At 35.4% G+C, this 21,674-nt stretch overlaps 1 protein-coding gene across 5 annotated transcripts in view; it reads right to left on the bottom strand.

Moving 5' to 3' along the window:
- Positions 1-21,674, bottom strand: part of LOC129004934 (myelin transcription factor 1-like) — a 197,071-nt gene that overhangs the window by 36,389 nt on the left and 139,008 nt on the right. For 4 of the 5 annotated variants that reach the window (XM_054433651.1, XM_054433650.1, XM_054433654.1 and 1 more), the window contains exons 6-10: positions 12,377-12,449; positions 4,063-4,103; positions 2,297-3,188; positions 1,947-2,121; positions 1,101-1,228 (exon numbers count right to left, since the gene is read on the bottom strand). In XM_054433651.1, coding sequence (XP_054289626.1) covers positions 1,101-1,228; positions 1,947-2,121; positions 2,297-3,188; positions 4,063-4,103; positions 12,377-12,449 — 1,309 coding nt within the window. The remainder of the gene's footprint in view (positions 1-1,100; positions 1,229-1,946; positions 2,122-2,296; positions 3,189-4,062; positions 4,104-12,376; positions 12,450-21,674) is intronic. The other variant, XM_054433652.1, reaches the window with a different exon arrangement.

The raw sequence follows: 21,674 nt of genomic DNA on the forward strand, positions 1-21,674 counted from the left end.
TGAATGCTTCAAGGAACATAGAGTACCTATAACAATTTAAGTATATACAGTAAAGTCAGAATCAGAAATGCTAAAAGTACACACTAACTTGTCAGAAAAGTATATGACACTAATACAAAATAAGAAATACATCAAAATATGATAATGCACCTCATCATTATGTCTTCATTTATCATAAAATCAATGGATGTTGCTAAAAATCCTTAAACTTTTTCTTTTGATTCTTAAGTAATGCCAACAGTGTTACATAAGCTATAAAATACAAGAATACTTACACGTCATCACTTCAGCACAACAAAGTCAATATATAAAGAACTCCGGGGAAACATGTGTGGTTATCAAACATACAAAACTACACTTACATACGGTACTGATAAATATAAGGTGAAATTGTAAAAATGCAATTTAAAATGAAGACAGTAAGGTGCTTTCCTTACTCATATCAGTTAATTACTCATATCAATAAATTACGTAGTAATCAAAGAAACCAAAACAAATTGTTGGGGTTTATATACTTACTATGGATACTGTATTTCAATAATACAAATTTTCATGATTTTGGGTGGAAGAAAAGGCAAAGAATGTAATGGGAATTTTAGGAAAGGCAAATTAAAGAAATGTGAAGAATAACATAAGGTAATTATGATTGACCAGACATCGAAATTTTATGAGGATTGTTTAATGAACTTTCACTAAATGGGCAAATGGCACAGATGGGCTGACCTTTTATCACTTTATTTAAAATCAAATTTTTACATCATATATAAAAAATCCTTAAATTATGGTAATTCAATTATTGAACATAAAAGTGGCCATAATTATGGAGAACTATTACAAGTGGTCAAACTTCAGTTAGGAGATATTCACATCTTTGAGACCACAAAAAATTGAACAAGTATAATTATCCACAATGGTGTAGTGATGAGGATAAAAAAAGGAACCTGTTTCTCCTCTGTTATTTGTTGTCAGTGTTTACTGCAGCCTTATTCAGTTCCAACTCCCAAATTTTCAATCACTAAGATTATTTTAACTCTGAAAATTTTACTAATGCCATTGGTAGGTAGAGAGTTACATTTCTGTAAGGGAAGGAGTCAACTCACCTTGTAACACTAAGGTCCAGTGTTTGTTGCTGAGGACTTGTAGCTTGAGGACTGCTGTTAGGGTGTGGACTATTGGTGGCATTCGGGCTACCCCTGGGGTACTGTCCTGGGCTGGAGCCATAAGGAGCCTGAAAACATCAATCAATCAATGTAATAAGCTTCAATAATAAGAAAACCCTATTTAAAACTGTAGTTAGATGTCTTATTGCCTTCTATTATTACATGAAAAAATTCAGCCGATTTAATAATTCTCATATACTTTAATACAATAGTCTGTTTGAGGGCATTTATGCAGATACCTCAAAACAATGAATGATAGTGTGTTTGGCAAAAATGTGGTTTGGATTCCACCTATTCCACTAACTGTAGGTCCCTTAGTTGCCATTAGCTGTATGAGCTATTAATTAACAGCTGCGTCTAAGGAATAAGTTGGCCTTAGTCACTAATAAGACTACAAGATCGCGCCACTCATACTACACTCATCTCCATTCATACTTGGCTTAAAATACCTACTTTGTATGGTCGCCATTTCATTGAAAAGTATTAAAAAGTATTTGATGTGTGCATTAAAGGAACTGAACATTTCTACGTGGGCTTGTAGCAGGGCTGTCCCTAGGGTTGGCGGCGCCCGGAGCAAACATGGTCGTGGCGCCCCCTCCCCCCCAGTATTCTCATATTTTAATACTATGTTAATACAAATAGCCGCTGCTCGGCGCCCCCTTAGCCACGGCGCCCGTGGCAGCTTGCCCCGGTTCCCCCCCCCCCTTCGGACGGCCCTGTTGTAGGTAGCCTACATGTTTTGACAGCAAGATATCTTACATACTGGTTTAGGGTAACTTGATGTACCTGAGGACTGGTTGATGTAACATTGGAAGTAGAAAGGTCCATCACAGAAGCTGCCCCAGGAGACCTCGGTTCTCCAGGCTTCATCCCAGCTACACACTTAACTGATAGGTTAATAGCAGCTGGAGAAAATCCTGCTGGAACTGGCCCGGTCGCTGGATCATAATGGTACATGGGCCTGCAACACAAATACTTGAGTCACATTAGAAACTGGAAATCATTGCAGGTTGCTAGTAACTAAATAGTCGCTACAGATAATTCTTAATACTCTCTTGAAGCATTCAACATTTTGTGTGTTTTGCTGGTTATATATGGTTTGTTAAGAGTTAGTGCAAAATTAGATGAGGTGGTACCTGGGATACAGAGGGCCTTCAGACGACTCGCTCTCGGAAGGATGTTCAGGCTTCATTATCCCAGACATCTGGTGGTGCTGTTGGTCATAGGCTCTCATCTCATGCTCCTGGTATTCGGGGTAGCGGGGGGTGGGAGGGCAGGGCTGGGGAGTGGCATCGTAACGTTCGTAGTTGGTGGTACTACCAGGGTCGTACGGTCTGTGTCCTGCTACTTCGTAAGTGTGAGCAGTAACCTCTGTTGAGTAGGAGGGAACCGGACGGTTTATTGTAGTGGTGTTAGTTATTGGATAAGTGCGAGTAGGATTGTCTCTGTAAACGTCTTCAGAAGAACTTATTGAGGGGGATTCATAAGGAGAACGGTGCTGAACTGAAGATCGAGATTCTTCAAGGTTTTTGGCAACGTAAGCTGGTGGGGCAGGTATATGATGAGAGACAGGTGTAGGAGCTACTGGCATATGAGGAGGTATCTGATGATAATGGCTCATTACGTCCATACTTGATACAGAGGAAGAATTGGAATCATGGTTCATGTAGTCGTAAGAGTTACCCCACCCTTGAGGAGGTGGTGGTGGGCTGCTAGACCTACAGGTGTTGCCTGATGGAATCTCTGGCTTTACTATCATTTCTGTTTTGGTGGGCACAGCACAATTGTTATTGTTATTGGTATTGGAAGATTCTGATTTTGGTACAACCGTAAAAGAGCTGTTGTCAGGTTCCTCTTTCTTTACGATCTTGGTGGGTTTGATAGTTGGTTTAGCAGTTGAGAAGTAAGGAGAAGGAGCATGTGATGGATAGGAGGGAACAGGGTAGTGAGGCTTCATCTCCCCAGGTGCTGCAGGGCTCGTGAACAACGAGGGCTGTGGCTTGAAATCCGCTGCACATGTGGTTGCGACTGAAAATAGGTAAAAATTCAGAAGATAAACCTTTATTTATGGATGAAAATTAAATCCGTGTGATCAGAAATATCACTTGTTTGAACCCATCTTAAATTTATACATTTGACAACAATGTTTTTCCTATTCATTATTACCGTACCTATTCATTCAAATCTTTGAAATTTTGTTCCAAATATTTAGAAAATGATTTAGGGATATTCCTAATAGTTATTAGAGCTTGTATACAATTTTTTTTAACGGGGTTGGCAAATCACAAAACCATCTGCACCAAATTCTCACCTCTGATCGGTTGTGTGCTCTGCTTAGCCCTGCTTTGGCGTAGAGCTTGCTTGGTTGCGGCAGCTATTGGACAACCGGAGAGGCTGCGGTGGGTGTTACGGTTGGTGCTAACGTGCCCTCTGCCGTTACAACCAGGAGTTGGGCATTTGAGTATGGTCTCATGCATCGCCAGGACTAGACAACAGCGGGGAGAGCGTAACCATTAGTTAACAATCACCTTCGTATGTCACAGGAATATCCTAGACAATGCATTGGTCGGAGGGAAGCGGGTAGAGAGTAGCAAGTACGGTTGTGATCTTCGGTCATCGACTTCTCCTTCTAACTACAAACAAAGAGATAACTATCTAACTTACGATTTTGGTGATTCCTGATGATTAATATGAAGTACAAGAAGGAAATGACCGGAGACCAGACCGGGGGACAAAATTTCAATTTGCAAATGTCAGAATATTCCTTGAGACATATCTAGAGGTTTTGTTGAACTGAGGAGGAAATAGGATACTATAAAGTGATGGTAAGCTCTCTAACCCGCTGTGAAGGAAAAGGGACAGGAATAAAGCACTACTGGAAGGACAATACAATAATACTCACTCTCTGGTGTGACTTTGTCCTTCCTGGGACATCCTGAGAGGCTGCATGGAACAAACATTGTCTGATTGGTACTTATAGATCATCACTGCTGTATCTCTAAGTGATTGGATAAAAACTGAGATGGTTGATTAGAACATATAGTTGAATGTGGTATTGTAAAACTGTGGAATCTATATATTAATTTGAAACTGTTTTTCTTTGTGACAGCTATTTTGAGAGAACGGCTGGGCGTAGAAACTCGGTAGAGGTGTCTAAAGAAAGGTCTTGGTCTGTAGATGAGCCATCAAAAGAGAAACATGGTGAATTCCCTCGGGGCTCTGCCCCAGTGGCCTTTAAATTCCCATCCCATGTTATTCTTATGGAGGAAAACGGGGTTTTTGTCACAGCTAATTTGAGAGAACGGCTGGGCGTAAAAACTTGGTAGGGGTGTCTAAAGAAAGGTATTGGTCTGTAGGTGAGCCCTCAAAAGAGAAACAAGGTAAATTTCCTTGGGGCTCTGCCCCAGAGGCCTTTAAAGTTCACTCTGCAATTTTGTTTACATTAAGACCATATGGATAATTTTACACTACTTTTAATGAACCAGCTGTTAATATTAAGATTGTATTCAAAGGTCTACTGAACTGTCAAAATCAAATGTTTACATTATTATTTATGATTTGAAATAGATTCTCCACTACATGGCAAGTTTTTTTATAGTTTCAACAAATTATGAATTTACTATACATTTTAAATGTTTTGTTCAAAAATCTATGCTTTATTGCTCTTAGAAAATTTTAAATTATGAAATAAGTGTGACATATCAATTTCGAAGGAATAGATAATTATTCCTTATCGGGTTAGCTTATATATATTGTATGGTTGGCACTTGCCTTTTTTGCCAACTTTCAATCACCATTTAATTCAAGAAAGTACACCAGAAATTCATTTATCGGTATAAAAGTTTTCGATAATTGGGATGAAAATTGTGTCATAGATGAGTACGTTGAGGATGAGAGCTGTGTTCAAGTTTTGAAATAGACTAACTACGGAGTATGTTTCATCTATGGTTTTGGTGAAGTAGTTGAACTAATGCCAATTCAGGTATTAAAATAAATTTGTACAGGGTTTTTACTTTTTTGATGTACACATGTAGCTAGGTCGAACAACGCATCTAAACCTCACTACATACAAAACATTCGGAAACACAACAGTGTCATCACATCTCATCGCATTTGCATAATTTGTTACCAAGGCTGGACTAGGTTATGCATTTGGTTCCGCAAATGTTCAAGATTTGTGATCAAATTTCCTACAATTATGGTTCATTCCATCCACGAAATACATGCATAGCTTTATGTGATCAATATGGCCAAGGCAAAACTACCCCAAGTTAACGAATTATCAAGTAAGAACAGGATGATTAAATACATGGGTCGATGTGGCAAGAGAAGGAATTAAAATTGCTTGGATCGAAGTAAGAATGTTACTGCTTTCTAGAGAATCAGATATTTTTATTAAATAAAAAAAAACTAATTTAATATGCTGATAAAATTCTGTATTTTTATGACCAAGATGAAGATTTACTTATAAATCCGGAAACAATTTGAATGATTTTCCTAAAGCAGATTGAATTAGTTGTTAGTAATATTGACTCTTTCCGTAACATGATAGACTAATTATATGAACTCCTTCTCCCATATAGTGAAAGTGGCTTTGACATGAAACAAACTCATGAACAAACAATTATAAGACTCATAAAAAACCTTTTGGGCAACCTAAAGCCGATAAAAAGGTAGGAAATATTGTGTTAAACGAATTCATCAATCACGTTTTTTAGGGAACCCAATCGTCATGCTTATTATTGCTTATCTTCCCTTCATTTAACTAAGATTTTAATGACTTCACTGTATCTACCGCAATTAGCTAAATTTGCATAAAACCTCAAGTTTAACCGACGGGGTTCCACTAGTTTTATCTCTGAATTGAAACTTTTTAGAATTGAATATAAATAAACGGCATCAGCATTCTGACACATACTTTCTCCCAAGTTTGTCAACAACCTTTATCATATTGTGTAAGCGGTGACAGTAAATATACGGAAATGGGATTTATACAATTTTGTTCACAATTTAAAGGACTACATACTAAATTTTTATCAAAATCTTTCGAGCCATTTTTGTGAAAATCGGATTTTTCCGTTATTTTATGGGGTTTTATGGGAAAATAACATAATTTACAATAACTTTTGAACCATAATTTTTACAGAAATGGGATTTGTACCATTTTGTTCAGAATATAAAGGACTATATCATACAAAATATTTATCAAAATCGTTCGGGCCGTTTTTGGGAAAATCCTATTTTTCCGTTATTTTATGGGGTTTTATGGGAAAATTCCCATTAAAAATATAAAAATTTTAAAAATGAAAAAACTATCAAAATTTTAAGGACCATGTTAAAATAAAACCGGATTTTTTTCTAAAATCCTATTTTTCGTTATTTTATGGGGTTTTTATGGGAAAATTACATTATTTACCATAACTTTTGAACCGTAATTTTTAAAGAAATGGGATTTGTATCATTTTGTTTAGAATTTAAAGGGCTACAACATACTACATTTTTATCAAAATCGTTCGGGCCATTTTCGAGAAAATCCGATTTTTCAGGTTTTTTATGGGTTTTTATGGAAAAATCCCCATTAAAAATCAAAATTTCAAAAAAATGAAAAAAACGCCTGGAGATACCATGGATTAGAACCTACATACCAAATTTCATCGAAATCGGACCACAGGTGTAGTCCCTAGCTCTGTACACATCCAGACACACAGACACAGAGACACACAGACACACAGACACACAGACACACACACACACACACACACAGACATCACTTTGAAAACCACTTTTTTGGGTCCAGGGGGACCCAAAACGGATATATCCACTCAAAACTCAAACTCGAAAATTTTGACGAAAACAATACTTTCTCCATATACTATGGTATAGGGGGAGAAAGTAAAAAGTTAACAATAGGTATGTATACAACAGCTGTTCCAGACAGTAAGTAAGGAAAAAATGTACATGAATTATTGACATTATACAGCAATCTCTATCTAGGGAAAATTCACGACCTTTAAAATTAGAAACACTCACGATTATACACTTTTTAAGATGTTATATTAAATTTCCACAAAGATTTGTTCAGAAATGTGTTTTTTCCTAGGTAATAATTGGCTATAAACCCTGGATAGGGATAGTCTACAAAGATAATGGACAAAGGCATAGTCTATAGACCTATAATCAGTACTTGTTTAGACTACAAACCTATCCTGTATCACCTATAAATAGTAGCCTAAATGCTAAAAGTAGTTTCACAAATATGCCTCAAGGGTTTACTTTTATTAAATCTATTTACTTGCAATGATATAGGTAAGGTAAATCTTGAAAACTGGGATGATGAATTTATTTTATTTTACAGTATTGTTAAATATTGGAAAAAAGTGAGTGAGTGTTATTAGAAGCGTATTGTATATTCTTTCAAGTTTCATGTTAAATTTTAAGTAGAGAAATCGTTTAGCAAATGTTTAAGAGAAAATATGAAGTCATAAATAATAGACAACAGAGCATCCCTTCTACTAAAAATATGTTAAACATATTACCGTAGGTCATCAATTTTTATTGGCTGGAATAATAGGTATGGTATGATTTTTAGTAATGTTTTTGATAATAATATGCTCTTATCGTTAAACTCATAGCTGATTCAGTGCTGATTCTGTATTTTCCATTGTAATCTTCGATATTTAAAAAATTTGGTATTTTTCTCGAGTTTGTTTGGCTCTTCTACCTGACCCATTTTCATGATTGAGGTCTCAAATTGAAGGTATGCACACACAGATTACACATCAAGCATTGGCATATATTTATCTACAGTCCGACTCTGATTATACATAAATGAAATATCCTCCCCATGTATTTCTTACGGGAGTAAAATTTGGATTATCTTTTCCGAGTTCGTTTGGCTCTTCTACCCGATTAAATTTCATGATTGAGGTCTCAAATTGAAGGTATGCACGCACATATCTCAAATCAAGCATTGACATAAATTTATCCACTGTATTACTCAACCAAAAAACAAACATTTGATTTATTTTCTAATTCTTACTTCAATTTAAGATGTATTTCACCAGTTTTAATTATATAATCCTGTATATTTTGGTCTAGTAAGAATCTTCAGTATAATACCGGCTTTCATTTAAGCTATTAGTTATACAAATCGGACAAGTTTCAAACAAATGCAAGGTGAACAACCGAAATAAAAATTAGTTTTTATAAAGTTTTCTATGATTAAAAATCAATAGCTCCAGTTTTGTTTATGTTTTTATATGTTTTAGACTCAAAATAATCAGTAAATTATAGGCTTTAATTTGAGCTATTGATCGTTTAAATCAGTTAAGTTCAAGATACTCTATTACTCAATCAAAAATCATAAATTTTATTAAGCAGCATGGGTCCTCCCTTTAGTTGTTATAACTTAAATTTTGATTCTATTTTGATTAAATTTGGTATAGGTACTAATCCATGGTATATCCAGGCCTTTTTCTTCAATTTTTTGAAATTGTGATTTGTTATGTTCCCATTAACATCTAAAAAATAATGGAAAAATCAAATCTTCAATAAAAAAGCCTCAGTGATTTTGATTAAAATTTAGTACCTATGTTATAATCCTTATCTTTATAAATGTGAAAGTTTGTGTGTTTTTTGTTTGTTTGTTTTGTTTATTTGTTTGTTTGAAGTTCAATCACGCATTAAATACTGGTCGGAATGGGCTGAAATTTGGTATGATGATAGCTCACGTTCCCCATTAGACATATTCTTATCTAAAAAATCCTTTCGGGCTCTGCCCCAGTGGTTCTCAAGTTTCCAATGTTAACCTTATGAGTATTCATATTCAAAAGGATTAAGGAATTTAGTCAGCTGTTTCAAAAACACAAGTTGGGTTGGTTTTTTGCTATTTAATCTATAAGGCAAAGCCCTCACTCACTGACTGATGACTGACTCACCCACCCATCACTAATTCTCTTACTTCCCATTTACCTAGGAGGCTGAAATTTGGTACACTGATTCTTTAGGCATTAAATAGGAAAACTAAGCTGTTTTTATTCTGATTGGACTCTCGGGCTCCGCCCCTAGTGGCTCTGGAGTTTCCCATGTTAACCTTATGAGTACTCATATTTGAATGGAATTAATGAATATTAACAGCTGTTTCAATTAAACAAGTTGGTTCTGTTCTATGATGTTCAATAGCATTAAAGTTACAAGGATTACCAACAGGGTGCAGCACTATTATTTCTTTTACATTTATGACAACAGCTAATTTCCAACCAAAAGGTGAGTGAGTGTAGCGAACGAACTTCAACCTGGAGGCGAGTTAGCGTAGCGAACGAGCTAACCTGAAGGCAAGTGAGCACAGCAAAAGAGCTCCAACGTAAAAGTGAGTGAGCGTAGCGAACGAACTTCAACCAGGACGTGATTGAGCCATGCGAACGAGCTCATCTTGAAAATTAAGAAGTTAAACGGGGCAAAGCCCGCGGGTACAGCTAGTAGCATTATAAAGTTATAAGGTTTACCAACAGGATGCAACACTATTAACTTTTTTGAATTAATGACAGCAGCTAAGTTGAACCCCAAGCAGCAACAAAAAGCTGTTATAGACAATGCGAACTTTACTTTTTTCTGTTGTTTAGGTGCAGTGGTAGAACATTATAGTTGTGGTAGATTTGCTATACTATAGTATACTGTAAATTAAAAGAATAAAATTTTCTTAAGCCATGTCCCCTTCCATTGTAAACGCATAGCACAAGTATAACTGCAATAAAATAATTTTATGCTTATACACCAACCCTGTACGAAGGACGAGTACTCTGCTAGTAAACTACAAACAAAACAATACAACCCCCATGCTGGAAAAAGTATGTTTCAGATATTATTGTAGCTTATGAGATTTTCCCACAACCCACAAAATAACAGAAAATCACATTCAAACGAAGCTTTTAAACAATTTTGATAAAAACTATGTAATTAAATCTAAGGCTTACCTTACGATCCAATTTATTATATAGTGGAGACTTAGGTTTCTACGTCAAAAACGTTATCGTCAGTCCTTTGTATCATAGGTTAGCTAAACTTCTTGTTTGAGATATTGTCGATTTGGTATAATTTGCACACACATTGATCACATATAAATATTTACAAAGACATAAATGGAAACAACATAGATACATGGCCATGATCTTCGTCTTTATCAAACCTAACCTCCGAAGTTGGGATGTGATGACTTTCGCTTCTATAGGTCTCGCCACCCTAAGTTGAGGCAGCCCAGACGGACGGACAGGGTCATTATCGGCCGGTCCCGCCCGACCCTTTATAATCCGATTAGTGACACTTCCGTGAACGCTCTAGTTCCATAATTGTCATTAACAAAGTTAAAAACCGATGTATAAATTTAGTCTTTTACATTAATAACGTCGATTTAACAAACATTTCCGTGTTCGTCCCATCAAAATCGGACAATGTTTACGGTTTGTGAGCTATAAACAAAAAACAAAGTAGTGTAGATCCCAAAATCCAAAAACCGTAAACATTGTCCGATTTTGATGGGACAAAAACGGAAATGTTTGTTAAATCGACGTTATTAATGTAAAAGACTAAATTTATACATCGGTTTTTAACTTTGTTAATGGCAATTATGGAACTAGAGCGTTCACGGAAGTGTCACTAAAGCAGCGGCTACACTTGCCCGATTCGGTCCGGTCCGGTTCGGTTCGGTCCGGCCCGAATTTGTGAGGGGTGGCTACACTTGCACGAATCGTTTCGGTCCGGCCGGAAGAAGTAGCTACACTTGTACAATATTTTGAAGGACACACACGAGCACGGGACACAAGTACAGCAATATAGAAGGGGTTTAGTCAAAGCCAATTAACCGAATAGGCACGGTAGGCACGTGCCTATGGTGCGAGGCAATTGGCTATTTTTGGGGGGGTGCCAAAAAAATTAAAAATTAAAAAATGGTGAATGTATTTGCATGCAATCGCGGTAAACTTCCTATCCCTCGCGGCGGTGTAGACAATTTAATGGTCTCCCGATGTTGCGTCAAAATTCTGACTATTTTCCGCTGTCGTGTAGACATAATTATCGTCTTCCATGATCGAGGCAATATATGAACCAATATTGCATAAATTCTTAGGCCTATGTCCTACAAATAACTATTTTTCCTAATTTAATTCATAATTTTCATAGCCGAGCGCTCACGGAACCCCCCGATCCTCATCCGAATTTCGGGAGTAGGTGGCTACACTTGTCCGATTCGGTCCGGTCCGCTCCGAATGCTTCCGCCAAAACGCGGATGAATGCTCCCTGGACGATTGTTCCGCGCCGAACCGGACCGTACCGGACCGAATCGGGTAAGTGTAGCCGCCTCCATTTAAAACCATGGGAAGCATTGTTCCGCATTTTGGAGGACCGGACCGAACCGGACCGAATCGGGCAAGTGTAGCCGCTGCTTAATCGGATTATAAAGGGTCGGGCGGGACCGGCCGATAATGACCCTGCCCGTCCGTCTGGGCTGCCTCAACTTAGGGTGGCGAGACCTATAGCAGCATCGACTAGAAACCTAGGTCTCCTCTATATAATAAATTGGATCGTAAGGTAAGCCTTAGATTTAATTATGTTCAATACGATCCACAGGCTATATCTCCAAATAAAAACTATGTATGTTATGGTCCTTAATATAACAAACAAGATGATACAATCCCCATTGCTGTATAAATTACAGTTCAAAAGTTATATCATAGATAAAACATACTCATATGTTTCTCCTTCTCCCACCACTTACTCATTATGAAGGCAAATGTCAAGCCTCAGTATAACCTTTTAATGCCTGTTACATTTAAATATATGAGCAATTTCTTTAAAAGACTGTAACTTGTTTGTGTTATTCAACTTAACTAGGTATATGTTTTTCACTACTGTACTGAGACTCACATTTATTGTGTGGAAACTACCTTGAACTTTACTTTGACAGCACACAATTGGCTCTAGTCTGCAGTAAGTACATGTCATATTCCCATACTTTATGGATTATTAATAACAAATTGGTCATGCCAAAGCTGTTAAGTTCCTACTGCCAATTTTACAAGGGATAAAGGGCTACAGCACAGTATAGACTAACGATTACAAAAGCTACACAGTAATGTTCTTATTTCTTATATTGTACAAATGTATACTACATCATATGCATCAAAACTAATCTAATCTATTCCAATCTAAAAATATTTAAATACCTCCTGTGGTGAGGGTAAAGTCCAGTCACATGGCCTTCTCCTAGACATCCAGGTGTGGGACATTTGGTTCCATCTGAAAACAAATTAAACATTAGAAATATTTATCAAGGATAAAAAATAACTTACTTTTTGCCCAAACTCTTTACTGACTTTATAATTTATCATTCCTGGACCAAAGAAAAACTAAAATATCATGTAAAAAATTTCCAAATATCAAAAGTTTCCCATACAGCTGCCAATTTGTCATTTCACAAATGCTATTTTAATTTTGTCAGCGGATTTTTGTGGTAAATTGATACATAGATTATAATGCAAAAACATATTTTGAGATAAAAATATTATATTTTTATAATCAAATCAAATCAAATTATCCTTTATTCATTTAAGTACAATTGTACAGGAATAGATTCAGATCTTACAAAATAAAATGTTTTACATTGAACTAAAAATAAGACAGAATATTTATTTTATTTGTTCTCCCAAAACTCTTCAAGAGAATAAGGGGCAATTTTAATCAAATACTGTTTCAGACAATTTTTAAACTTTTTTGTATCATTTTCAGTTAGAAGTGCTTTTGGAAGATGAGACGTAAATTTATTTCCTGTGAATTTCGTTTTCTTTTTATAAAATTCTATATTGTGTCTATCAATTTGAAATTGAGAACGAGTGTTATAATTATGACTAATTTTGTTTGATGCCTGAGTTTTTGTAATATCTTTCGCATAAATAATAGTTTCCAAGATATATAGTCCATGAACAGTTAGTATTCCAAGAACTATGTTTTACCGAAACTTTCCTTTTCAAATTAAACATGGCCCTAATTGCCCTTTTCTGGTACGATAAAATCCGTTTTAAGTTTTTTGATGTAGTTGCTCCATATATACTGATTCCGTAAGCTAAATTAGAATGGACTAAGGCATAATATATTGATATTAATGTTTTTAAGCTGCAAACTTTATACAGTTGTCTTAAAGCAGCTACTCCTGAAGACATTTTTGTGATATCATGATCAACATGTTTGTCCCAGGTTAGATTTTTATCAATTATTAAACCAAGAAATTTTGTATCGTTATAAAATCCTTCTGAACAGCCATAATGTTCAGGTTCAAAATGGCGCAATTTAAGATTTTAAACTTAACCTAAAAACTACATAGGTAAACCAAAATGTTGTGGCAATGTTTTATTTAGACAATTGGATTACAATTCTAACAATGTACAAATTGAAGGAAATCGGTTCATAAATAAGGGATAAAACTCATTTTAAGATACTGCGTAATGTTGCAATGTTGATCGCAATGTTGCCGTGGTGGTGGGAGATGATCTAGCAAGGAATCTGCGGGTACCATATGTAAAAGAGAATTTCACTTCTAAATACTCCAATGCAGCAAGCAGTTTTATTCAAGAGTATAAATCTAATCCTATCCGAGAGCAGTGAATTTCAGCAATGAACTAATTTATTCATGCTGTACTAGAAGAAAGCTTATTTTGAACGAAATCGCACAGGTCCTCCTAGTAAAATTTGTTATTATACTAATATTATCAATATTGCATTTTCCACAGTAACATTGATCAAGTAGCCATAGCCTTCGAAACTTCGTCGCCGCTTAAGGAATCAATTTATAACCGGAAGCCAAGTTGGCAGCGCTGGTGGTGGGACGCGGTTTCCGGAAGCGGAAGGTGCTCCAGCCAATGAAGACTGATAGCCCTGATTTTAGCGGCTAAACGCCGAAACGGCTTCGAGCTCAACAAAGTGAATGCTAGACAAATGACAGTGCTTACCAAACCAACCCTTCGAACTCGTCTGCGTCAGTGATTCATCAGGTTTTTCATTTGTTTCGGCAACACCTTCAATTTCGAGGTTACGTTGATTGTTTCAGAAGGAAAACTTAATCTATAAGGTAGTGAAATATAGTCCTAAAATTTAGCAAGTAAGTGGGTATGCCAAGTCAAAACAGCGTGATCTAACTAAAAATCGAAAACTTTACTCATCAATACTTTTCAAATAGGTCTAGGTAAATTATAGGCAAAATTTTCTGTTTCCTTTGTGCAACTAATTCAAAATATAACTTTTAATTGATAATGTTAACTGCTGATGTTTATAACATCCTAAATCATACTTAAATTAATGATGAGTTTTTAAAATATTGAAATCACGATTTTGACTACTTATTAATAATTCAAGTTGACAATTCAAAATACTGTTTACCCTTGAAATACATTATACGAAAGCTTTAATAGTATTTAATAGAGACACATTTTAAATATGTATTGAAGTTGAATTTTATGGACGAAACCAGTAAGCGCACAGCAGCTCAGTCGGGGCTGGTGAGGGATGAACATTATTAAAAGTTTGTAAGAGCAAATCAAAGGTCCAGGGAGAGGGAGAGAACGTGATGTCATTAGGTATATGACGTCACTGGTGAGTGGTGACGTGGATCGGCTGCTGATCAGTAATATCCGAGACTACCTGGATATATATATATAAATAATAAAAACAAGGCACAGTAGGCTAATAATAGTACTTTTAAATTCTATTTTTGTACTGAACTAAACAATAAAGCAATAAAACCAACTTTAGTCCTTTTGACTTATTAAATTCACTTATATAATAATCAAACCGTTTTAAAAATATCTCAAATAAAATCTAAAAGATACAATTAACTTTGTTAAGTTACCAGCAATTACAAAGAATTTTTAATTAACAAGTCGACCCACCTTTCGTAAACAAAAAGAGCAATTAAACACGACCTAAATTAAAATTTTAATAAAAAGGCGCCAAATCAAGCTGGGACCCAGCTGTTCAATGACGCGAGAATCTATATCCTCTGATCAAAAATGATGAAAGACCCTCTCCCCCGGCGAAAAACTGTCAACTCATAAAAATTAAGGAAACCGAGAAATTATAAAGCGACGCGATTGCTGCGTTTATGGCGGGAACGGCTTTGTTTGCGGGGGAATTAATAGCGGCAGATAAAACGGCGCGAATCTACAAATTGGGCGCGGCGGCGTTATCATCTTAAATATTGTGTCCTTTTGTCGAGCGTGTCACAACCCCTTGTTTTCACTTACTCTGTGTTTATTGTTCCTCTGTGAACTCTACAGCTGATTATGGTTGTAACAGCTGATGATAATTATTACAGTTGGGGTTTAGATGTTTAATTCACTTGAGGAAGTGCGAGGTAAAGAGGTCATGGCACTATTTATTTTTAACAAACACTCTAGAGTAAATAGATTTTTCAAGAAAATTTCTATAAAATGTTTTTATTCACATTAAAAAAGAAGAACGACTTTATTTTATAACTAGTATCACTGACCAATCTTGAAAATTAAACAAACAGTGAGTAAAAAAGGTCAAACTGGTTTTGTACAACTTGACACTCTATTTAAAAGAGTCACCCCTCAAAATTCCTCAAGGGGTCATTTAAAGCGTAAAAACCACGCGACAGAGCCACTTAAGTAACAACCCGTCTTTATGGGCCATAAAGGGGTAAGATGGCGAATTAGCATAGGCGTCTTGGTCGTCTAATCAATGTGAAGGCGTCCATCTTCGACCAGCTGTTGCCTTCTTGGGCGTGTCAGGCGTACCAACTGATTTCATCTTGAGCGTGTGACAGGGTTACAAACTCTCCCTCTTTAATCTACGCCGCCCTGTCACATGATACTGTAATAAATTCCAGGACACTTTGTACAAGCTTTATCGACGGTTCTGTTATCGTCTCCTGTTCGATGTTGGATTCGATTTAGGAGAGAAAGCCACTTTTGGTTAGCCCAATAAACTATTTGCATGTTTGATACTTCAAAGAAATTCAACAACATATATACTCGATATGAAAATGGGAAATTATTATCCTGCCGTTACTGTCTAAAGAACCAAAGTACGTACGTGTATCCATGCACAAGGCTACTCTGTCATTAAGTTTAAACTGAAAATGAAAGACATACCCAAATAATACCACAAAATACATTAAGAAAGAAGCAGTATAAAACTGTATAAAACGTTATTTTTTGCGTAAGTAGTTTTTTTAATGATAAGTATCGTATAAATGTGTCTTAATCTGAAAAATATTTTAAGGTTAAATTATGATCTTTTAGACTAACTTCCTTTACATTTAACATATAAACAACTGCAGTTGTGCGCATTTTGTTAGCCAAAGATTTCAAGTTATCTTATAACTGCTCATTCACCAATTTCAACTAACCTTATCATAAAAGAACTATTTTCCATCATATTCCAAATAATTACTACTTATATAACTTGTTATTAAAGTAGTGGTGGAATGTACAATTTTACATTGTCTAACTCATTTACGTAATCCAAGAAAGGGTCTAACGAACCCTCCACTTCAAACCAGAAATCCATTCAACAAATCCCTCTCTTAACCCCATTATTCCTGCCGGTCAAAGGCCTCGAAGCACTAATTATTTTTACATGGCGATGATTGCGCTAATTTTTGAGAGGACGTTAATGGAGTATCCGCGCCTCCCACGTCCTGTTCCGTTGCTGACTTCCGCTGGAGCTGGACTCGACTTCCTTCTCTCTCACTCCCACCCCACCCCGATCATTCTGTCACCCCCACTCTCAAAAGGCTTTGTTTTGACTGGAGTGAAAAAGGCTTACTTTTTATGACCGTATGTACACTGTGTTGAAAACAAGAAAGAAATAAGTGTCTAAAGTGATTTGATTAGTTCCAGTTTAAATACGTAGTCTCATCCTGTTTATCCTATAATCTAACAATTACTAACACCCACTAAAATGAACAACAATTTGATTTTTCGTCATACTGCAGCAAAAACAGCAGTTTCGTTGCGGGTCTAAATTTGTAGCTCTTTTACTCCCAGGGCGAATAAGTCAGCTGTTGTATACACAGTTGTAAACTTCGATTGTAAACAATAACATGTAGGTATCGAGCATTTATCGCTAATTTCAATTGGTTTGACATATCGATGGTATGATGTACACTAACCCAATCGTAATGTTCTAAATGATTGACGAAAAATATAGTTCATCACACAGGAAAAGAGTCTCTTTTCAACCTTCACTCATTTTCTGATCCCAGCTTCACCTCGATCGTAAAACTTGAACTGGGGTCAAAAAGAGTCACTTTACGCCATAATGATGCATTATACTATTTCAGTCAAGTAAATGCGGGAGTAAACGTGTTTAACTGTTGTTTACAATCAGTAATCAGCCATAATCTTCTATTCCCATCCTAGTTTGGCCAAATAACCCTCATTAAGCATCTGATTTATAATAATTTGTCGTATAGCCGAGTAAAAGCTTCACACAGACATGGTTAACTGTACATATCTAGTGATTTTACTATATTATATAATATAAACAGTTTCCAAAGTTCCGAGTTTGAAAATATTTTGTATAGCAGTTATTATCGATAAATAAGGTAATTATGTATACTCATAAATTCGTTTTGGCACAAAAGCAATTTTATTAGTTTTGGCAATATTTGTGCCTATTCTATAGTAACGTAATTAGGAATAAACGCTTAAACAATATAAACCCCCACACTTAACATTTTATCTAACATAGATGATCCTAAGTCAGAGGGACACAGACGTGACGATTGTGTAGACTGTAGACTGCAGAGCTGGTAAAACACATCTGACTGCATTAAAGTGCATCCCACGACTGGATGCAATCACGCGTCAGATCCTGGATTACACCCGGACGTGAGTCACCTGCAATTATAGTTGGATCAACTAACTGTATCCCCCATTGACTTGCAATGTGCAATCAGACGTGGAGGAATTGCAGATAGTGGGTAGTTATAATCTGGGAATGATACAATACTACGGTTGATTGTGTGAACAAGCAACAGCCGTTGGACTGAGTGAGAGCCGAGAGGGATCAAACACAATTAGTCTATCAAAAATAGTTCTACCACCATGAATAAAACTACTTATGACACCTTTAATTAGACAATTTCACACCAGACCTTTGCAGATGGCCTACTGTACTGTATTACGGCAAATAATTTTTCGTATAAAATAAATCCATGCATGGTACGATTAATAATATAGTAATGGATGTATGTATATAACTCGTACATAAAATATTAACGGCGAATAACATCAAATCAAAGAATGTTTGTATCCTTCTGGCTAACGAAATATCGTAGAGATCAAGGGACTCTAAACACTTATGCACTGTTAGTTCATTAGTAAAAAAAAATTTCTCCTCCGATAAAATTATGAATGAGTATGTAGGAATTTCGCCAATTTGATTGAAAATTGTTATTTACTGTATAAAGCATGTTACTAATTTGTTAACTACTGTATACAACACATGGAATTTCCAAATACTGTACTATACGAATGAAGGTGATATGCATGACTTGACATTGTATTTTTAAGAACTGTGCTAGATTATAATAAACAAATGTAGCCTAATCCTTAATCCTGAATGTTTATAAATAGTAGAATCTCCCAGAACTTCCGAAAATGTCTTCTCATTTCTATTCATATAGGTACTTGATACAGTAAGAGATAGCTCTGTAACACCCCTTTTGCAGCCATCCTACTTAACCAATCTTTACAATTGATGAGTAATTTTAAAGGTTATTATCTAGCGGAGTGACGAACGGTAACATAAAAGGTCATCATTACCTTTAGTTTGTCCTCCTTAAGTTTAATTTATTTATAGAGTTCATTTTCAAAGATCCATGTGATGCTGACAAACTTTCTTTATAACTGTTTAAAAGTGAGTTGTAGTTTAAGAGGTAATCCTCCAATTGAATGTTTAACCACAGCCAGTTTGTAAACAAGAGATGATTTGCGCTTGGGTCCTCTCGTAGAATATTAACTCTTAGAAGATAGTTTTCAATTAGTTGAAGAATTAAATATCGTATTTTGCCATTGTATTTTGCCAACTCTTCAAAAGAAAAATATCGTCTGTAAACCTATTATATGATGTGTTTTCTTGATAGGTTATGGCATTATCACATCAATAACAATCATAGGTTAGTGGGATTTGAATCCAGGACTTTAGAGAAGAAGTGAAGGCTGTGCCAGCGATTTAGGAGGTAACCCACCAAAATAAAACAAAACTATTTCTTATAATAAGAAAAAATAGAAAATGTTTCCGGATTTCATAAATCTTATCTTCAATTTTACTCTAAAACACACTCGCGAATCTCAGACTCCAAACATTCTCAGGCAAAACTCATTAAATCTAGTTCAAAACGCGTTTTAAGGGAAAGAAGGTTCGGGTACTAACTCATTAGTGGGCAATTAAACTTAGTCAAAAGCGACTCCGACGGCTCGGCGCGTCGAAAAATGCAAATGTATGTAACTGGAGGTAATTAAGGCAAGTCGAAGTCGTGAAGTCGGACTGTGCGTCAACACTGCTAAGTCTTACTTTATCTGACGGTGAACGAATCTCTTTGAAACCTGCAATCTCGCGAGCAAATATTTAACCTCGATTTGGATAGAGAAGCTTTTAAGGGTAGAAGTTTTTGGTGTCTTTCACTGATGTTAACTTGTCAGCATTTGGTTGAAGATCAGGTTTCTAGCAAATAATACATTTAGATGATAAGCTTCTGTGTTCACCCAAACCCAAGATGACAAGACAGAGAAAAGAGTGTTTTCAATATGTTAAATTTTTATTTATGTTTGAAGTTTAGTTTCTACTTTGATAAAGCAATATCTAAAATTGAAAAAAAATCGTGCAGAATAAGTTGAATGTTTTATTAGTTACGTAGGTTTATTGCTATAATAAATGATTTAACAAAGAAATATGTTAGTCACGCTAGTTTTCTTTGCAATATACTATACGAATTCCAAATATTAATAAGGCCAACATTAGTATGCATTAATAACATTAGTATATTGTTGTCAGGTTTAACAGCATGTATTTACTATTGGTATGAAAATAAAGACATTCTCATATTAGTAGGTTTATAGGCTTATACCAACCTCCTTTAATGTAAAAAAATAAGTATACCTATTGAATAGAAAGCGATATTCCTAATAGAAAATTGTATAATAATCGTATTGAAACTAAGGGGAATAATAAAAGAAATCCTAAATCTCTTTACCTAATGAATGAAGCCATTGGATGCTTTAATTAGATTGTGTTGAGTAAACTAAGTATGTTGAGTTGTTCATATGTTGAAATGTTAATGTTGAATTTTAAAATGTTTTGATCAATGTCAATGTGTTTGACAATTACCACGGCGCACCTGGCAATTCAAATACAGAGTCTCTTTTGCAGACAAACTATTGAAGGCGCGACGCTATGTTGTTTTATAATACAACTACTGGTCACACGGAGCTTAGTAATTTATATTTTTATGTTATTCCCCTAGAAAATAGAGTATTGTTTTCGTAAAAATTATCAAGTTCGAGTTTTAGGTCCCCCTGAACAAAAAAAAAAAAAAAAAATGGTTTTCGAAGTAATTTCTCTCTGTTTGTGTGTGTGTCTGTCTGTGTGTCTGGATGTGTATAAAGCTGCAGACCACACCTAAGATCCAATTTTGATTGAATTTAGTATGTGGATACTAAGCCATGATATATCCGGAATATCTATTATTTTTTTATTTTGATTTTTTATGGGGTTTTCCTATAAAAACTCATATAATAACGGAAAATCGAGTTAAAAAACTGGATCGACCGGGTTTGATAACAATTTAGTATGTAACCAACGAAGTTAACTGAGGTGCGATTGTTGCTTATTGAAAACTGTTATGGCCCTTTTAAGACTAAACAAAATGGTGTAAAATTATTGCTGTAAAAATTATGGTTCAAATTAAGGTATTGCAACTTTTGTGATTTTCCACATAAAAAGTCATGGCTACTCCCTCTGCTTACTCATGATAAGGGTTGTTTACTTGCTTCCGGGAGAATGTATGTGTCAGATTGCTGATGCTGATTATTTTAATTTTGAAACAATAAAAAGCCTACTTCGATAAATCTTAAATTCCAAAAGGACGCTGTAGAAATTATGTAGCAACCAATTAGCATATACGGTATAATAGGTACTCTCCCCTATGGTAATAAGAAGTATAAACATGTTTTAATATAACCCTTTAAGAATTTTAAGAAATTTATTTAGCTATAATAATAATTGATAAAGATACACTAATATTTGTTTTGTGGAATGATAATTGGATGCGATCGCATGTAACAAAAATTTAAATCACTATTGTGTTTAATTCAATTTGTATTTGTTGTATATTCTTATAATTAAGTGGGCAAAGGCAACAAAAGCTTAAACCGTTACCATAAACACTGAACTAATGTTTTGACTGTAAATGTAACCTTTAACGCAGGCACATTAGTTGGC

This window comes from Macrosteles quadrilineatus, unplaced genomic scaffold, assembly GCF_028750875.1.
Source record: "Macrosteles quadrilineatus isolate MER2022 unplaced genomic scaffold, UCM_ALF_1.0 Scaffold_13__1_contigs__length_4303367, whole genome shotgun sequence".
NCBI classification, from domain to species: domain Eukaryota; kingdom Metazoa; phylum Arthropoda; class Insecta; order Hemiptera; family Cicadellidae; genus Macrosteles; species Macrosteles quadrilineatus.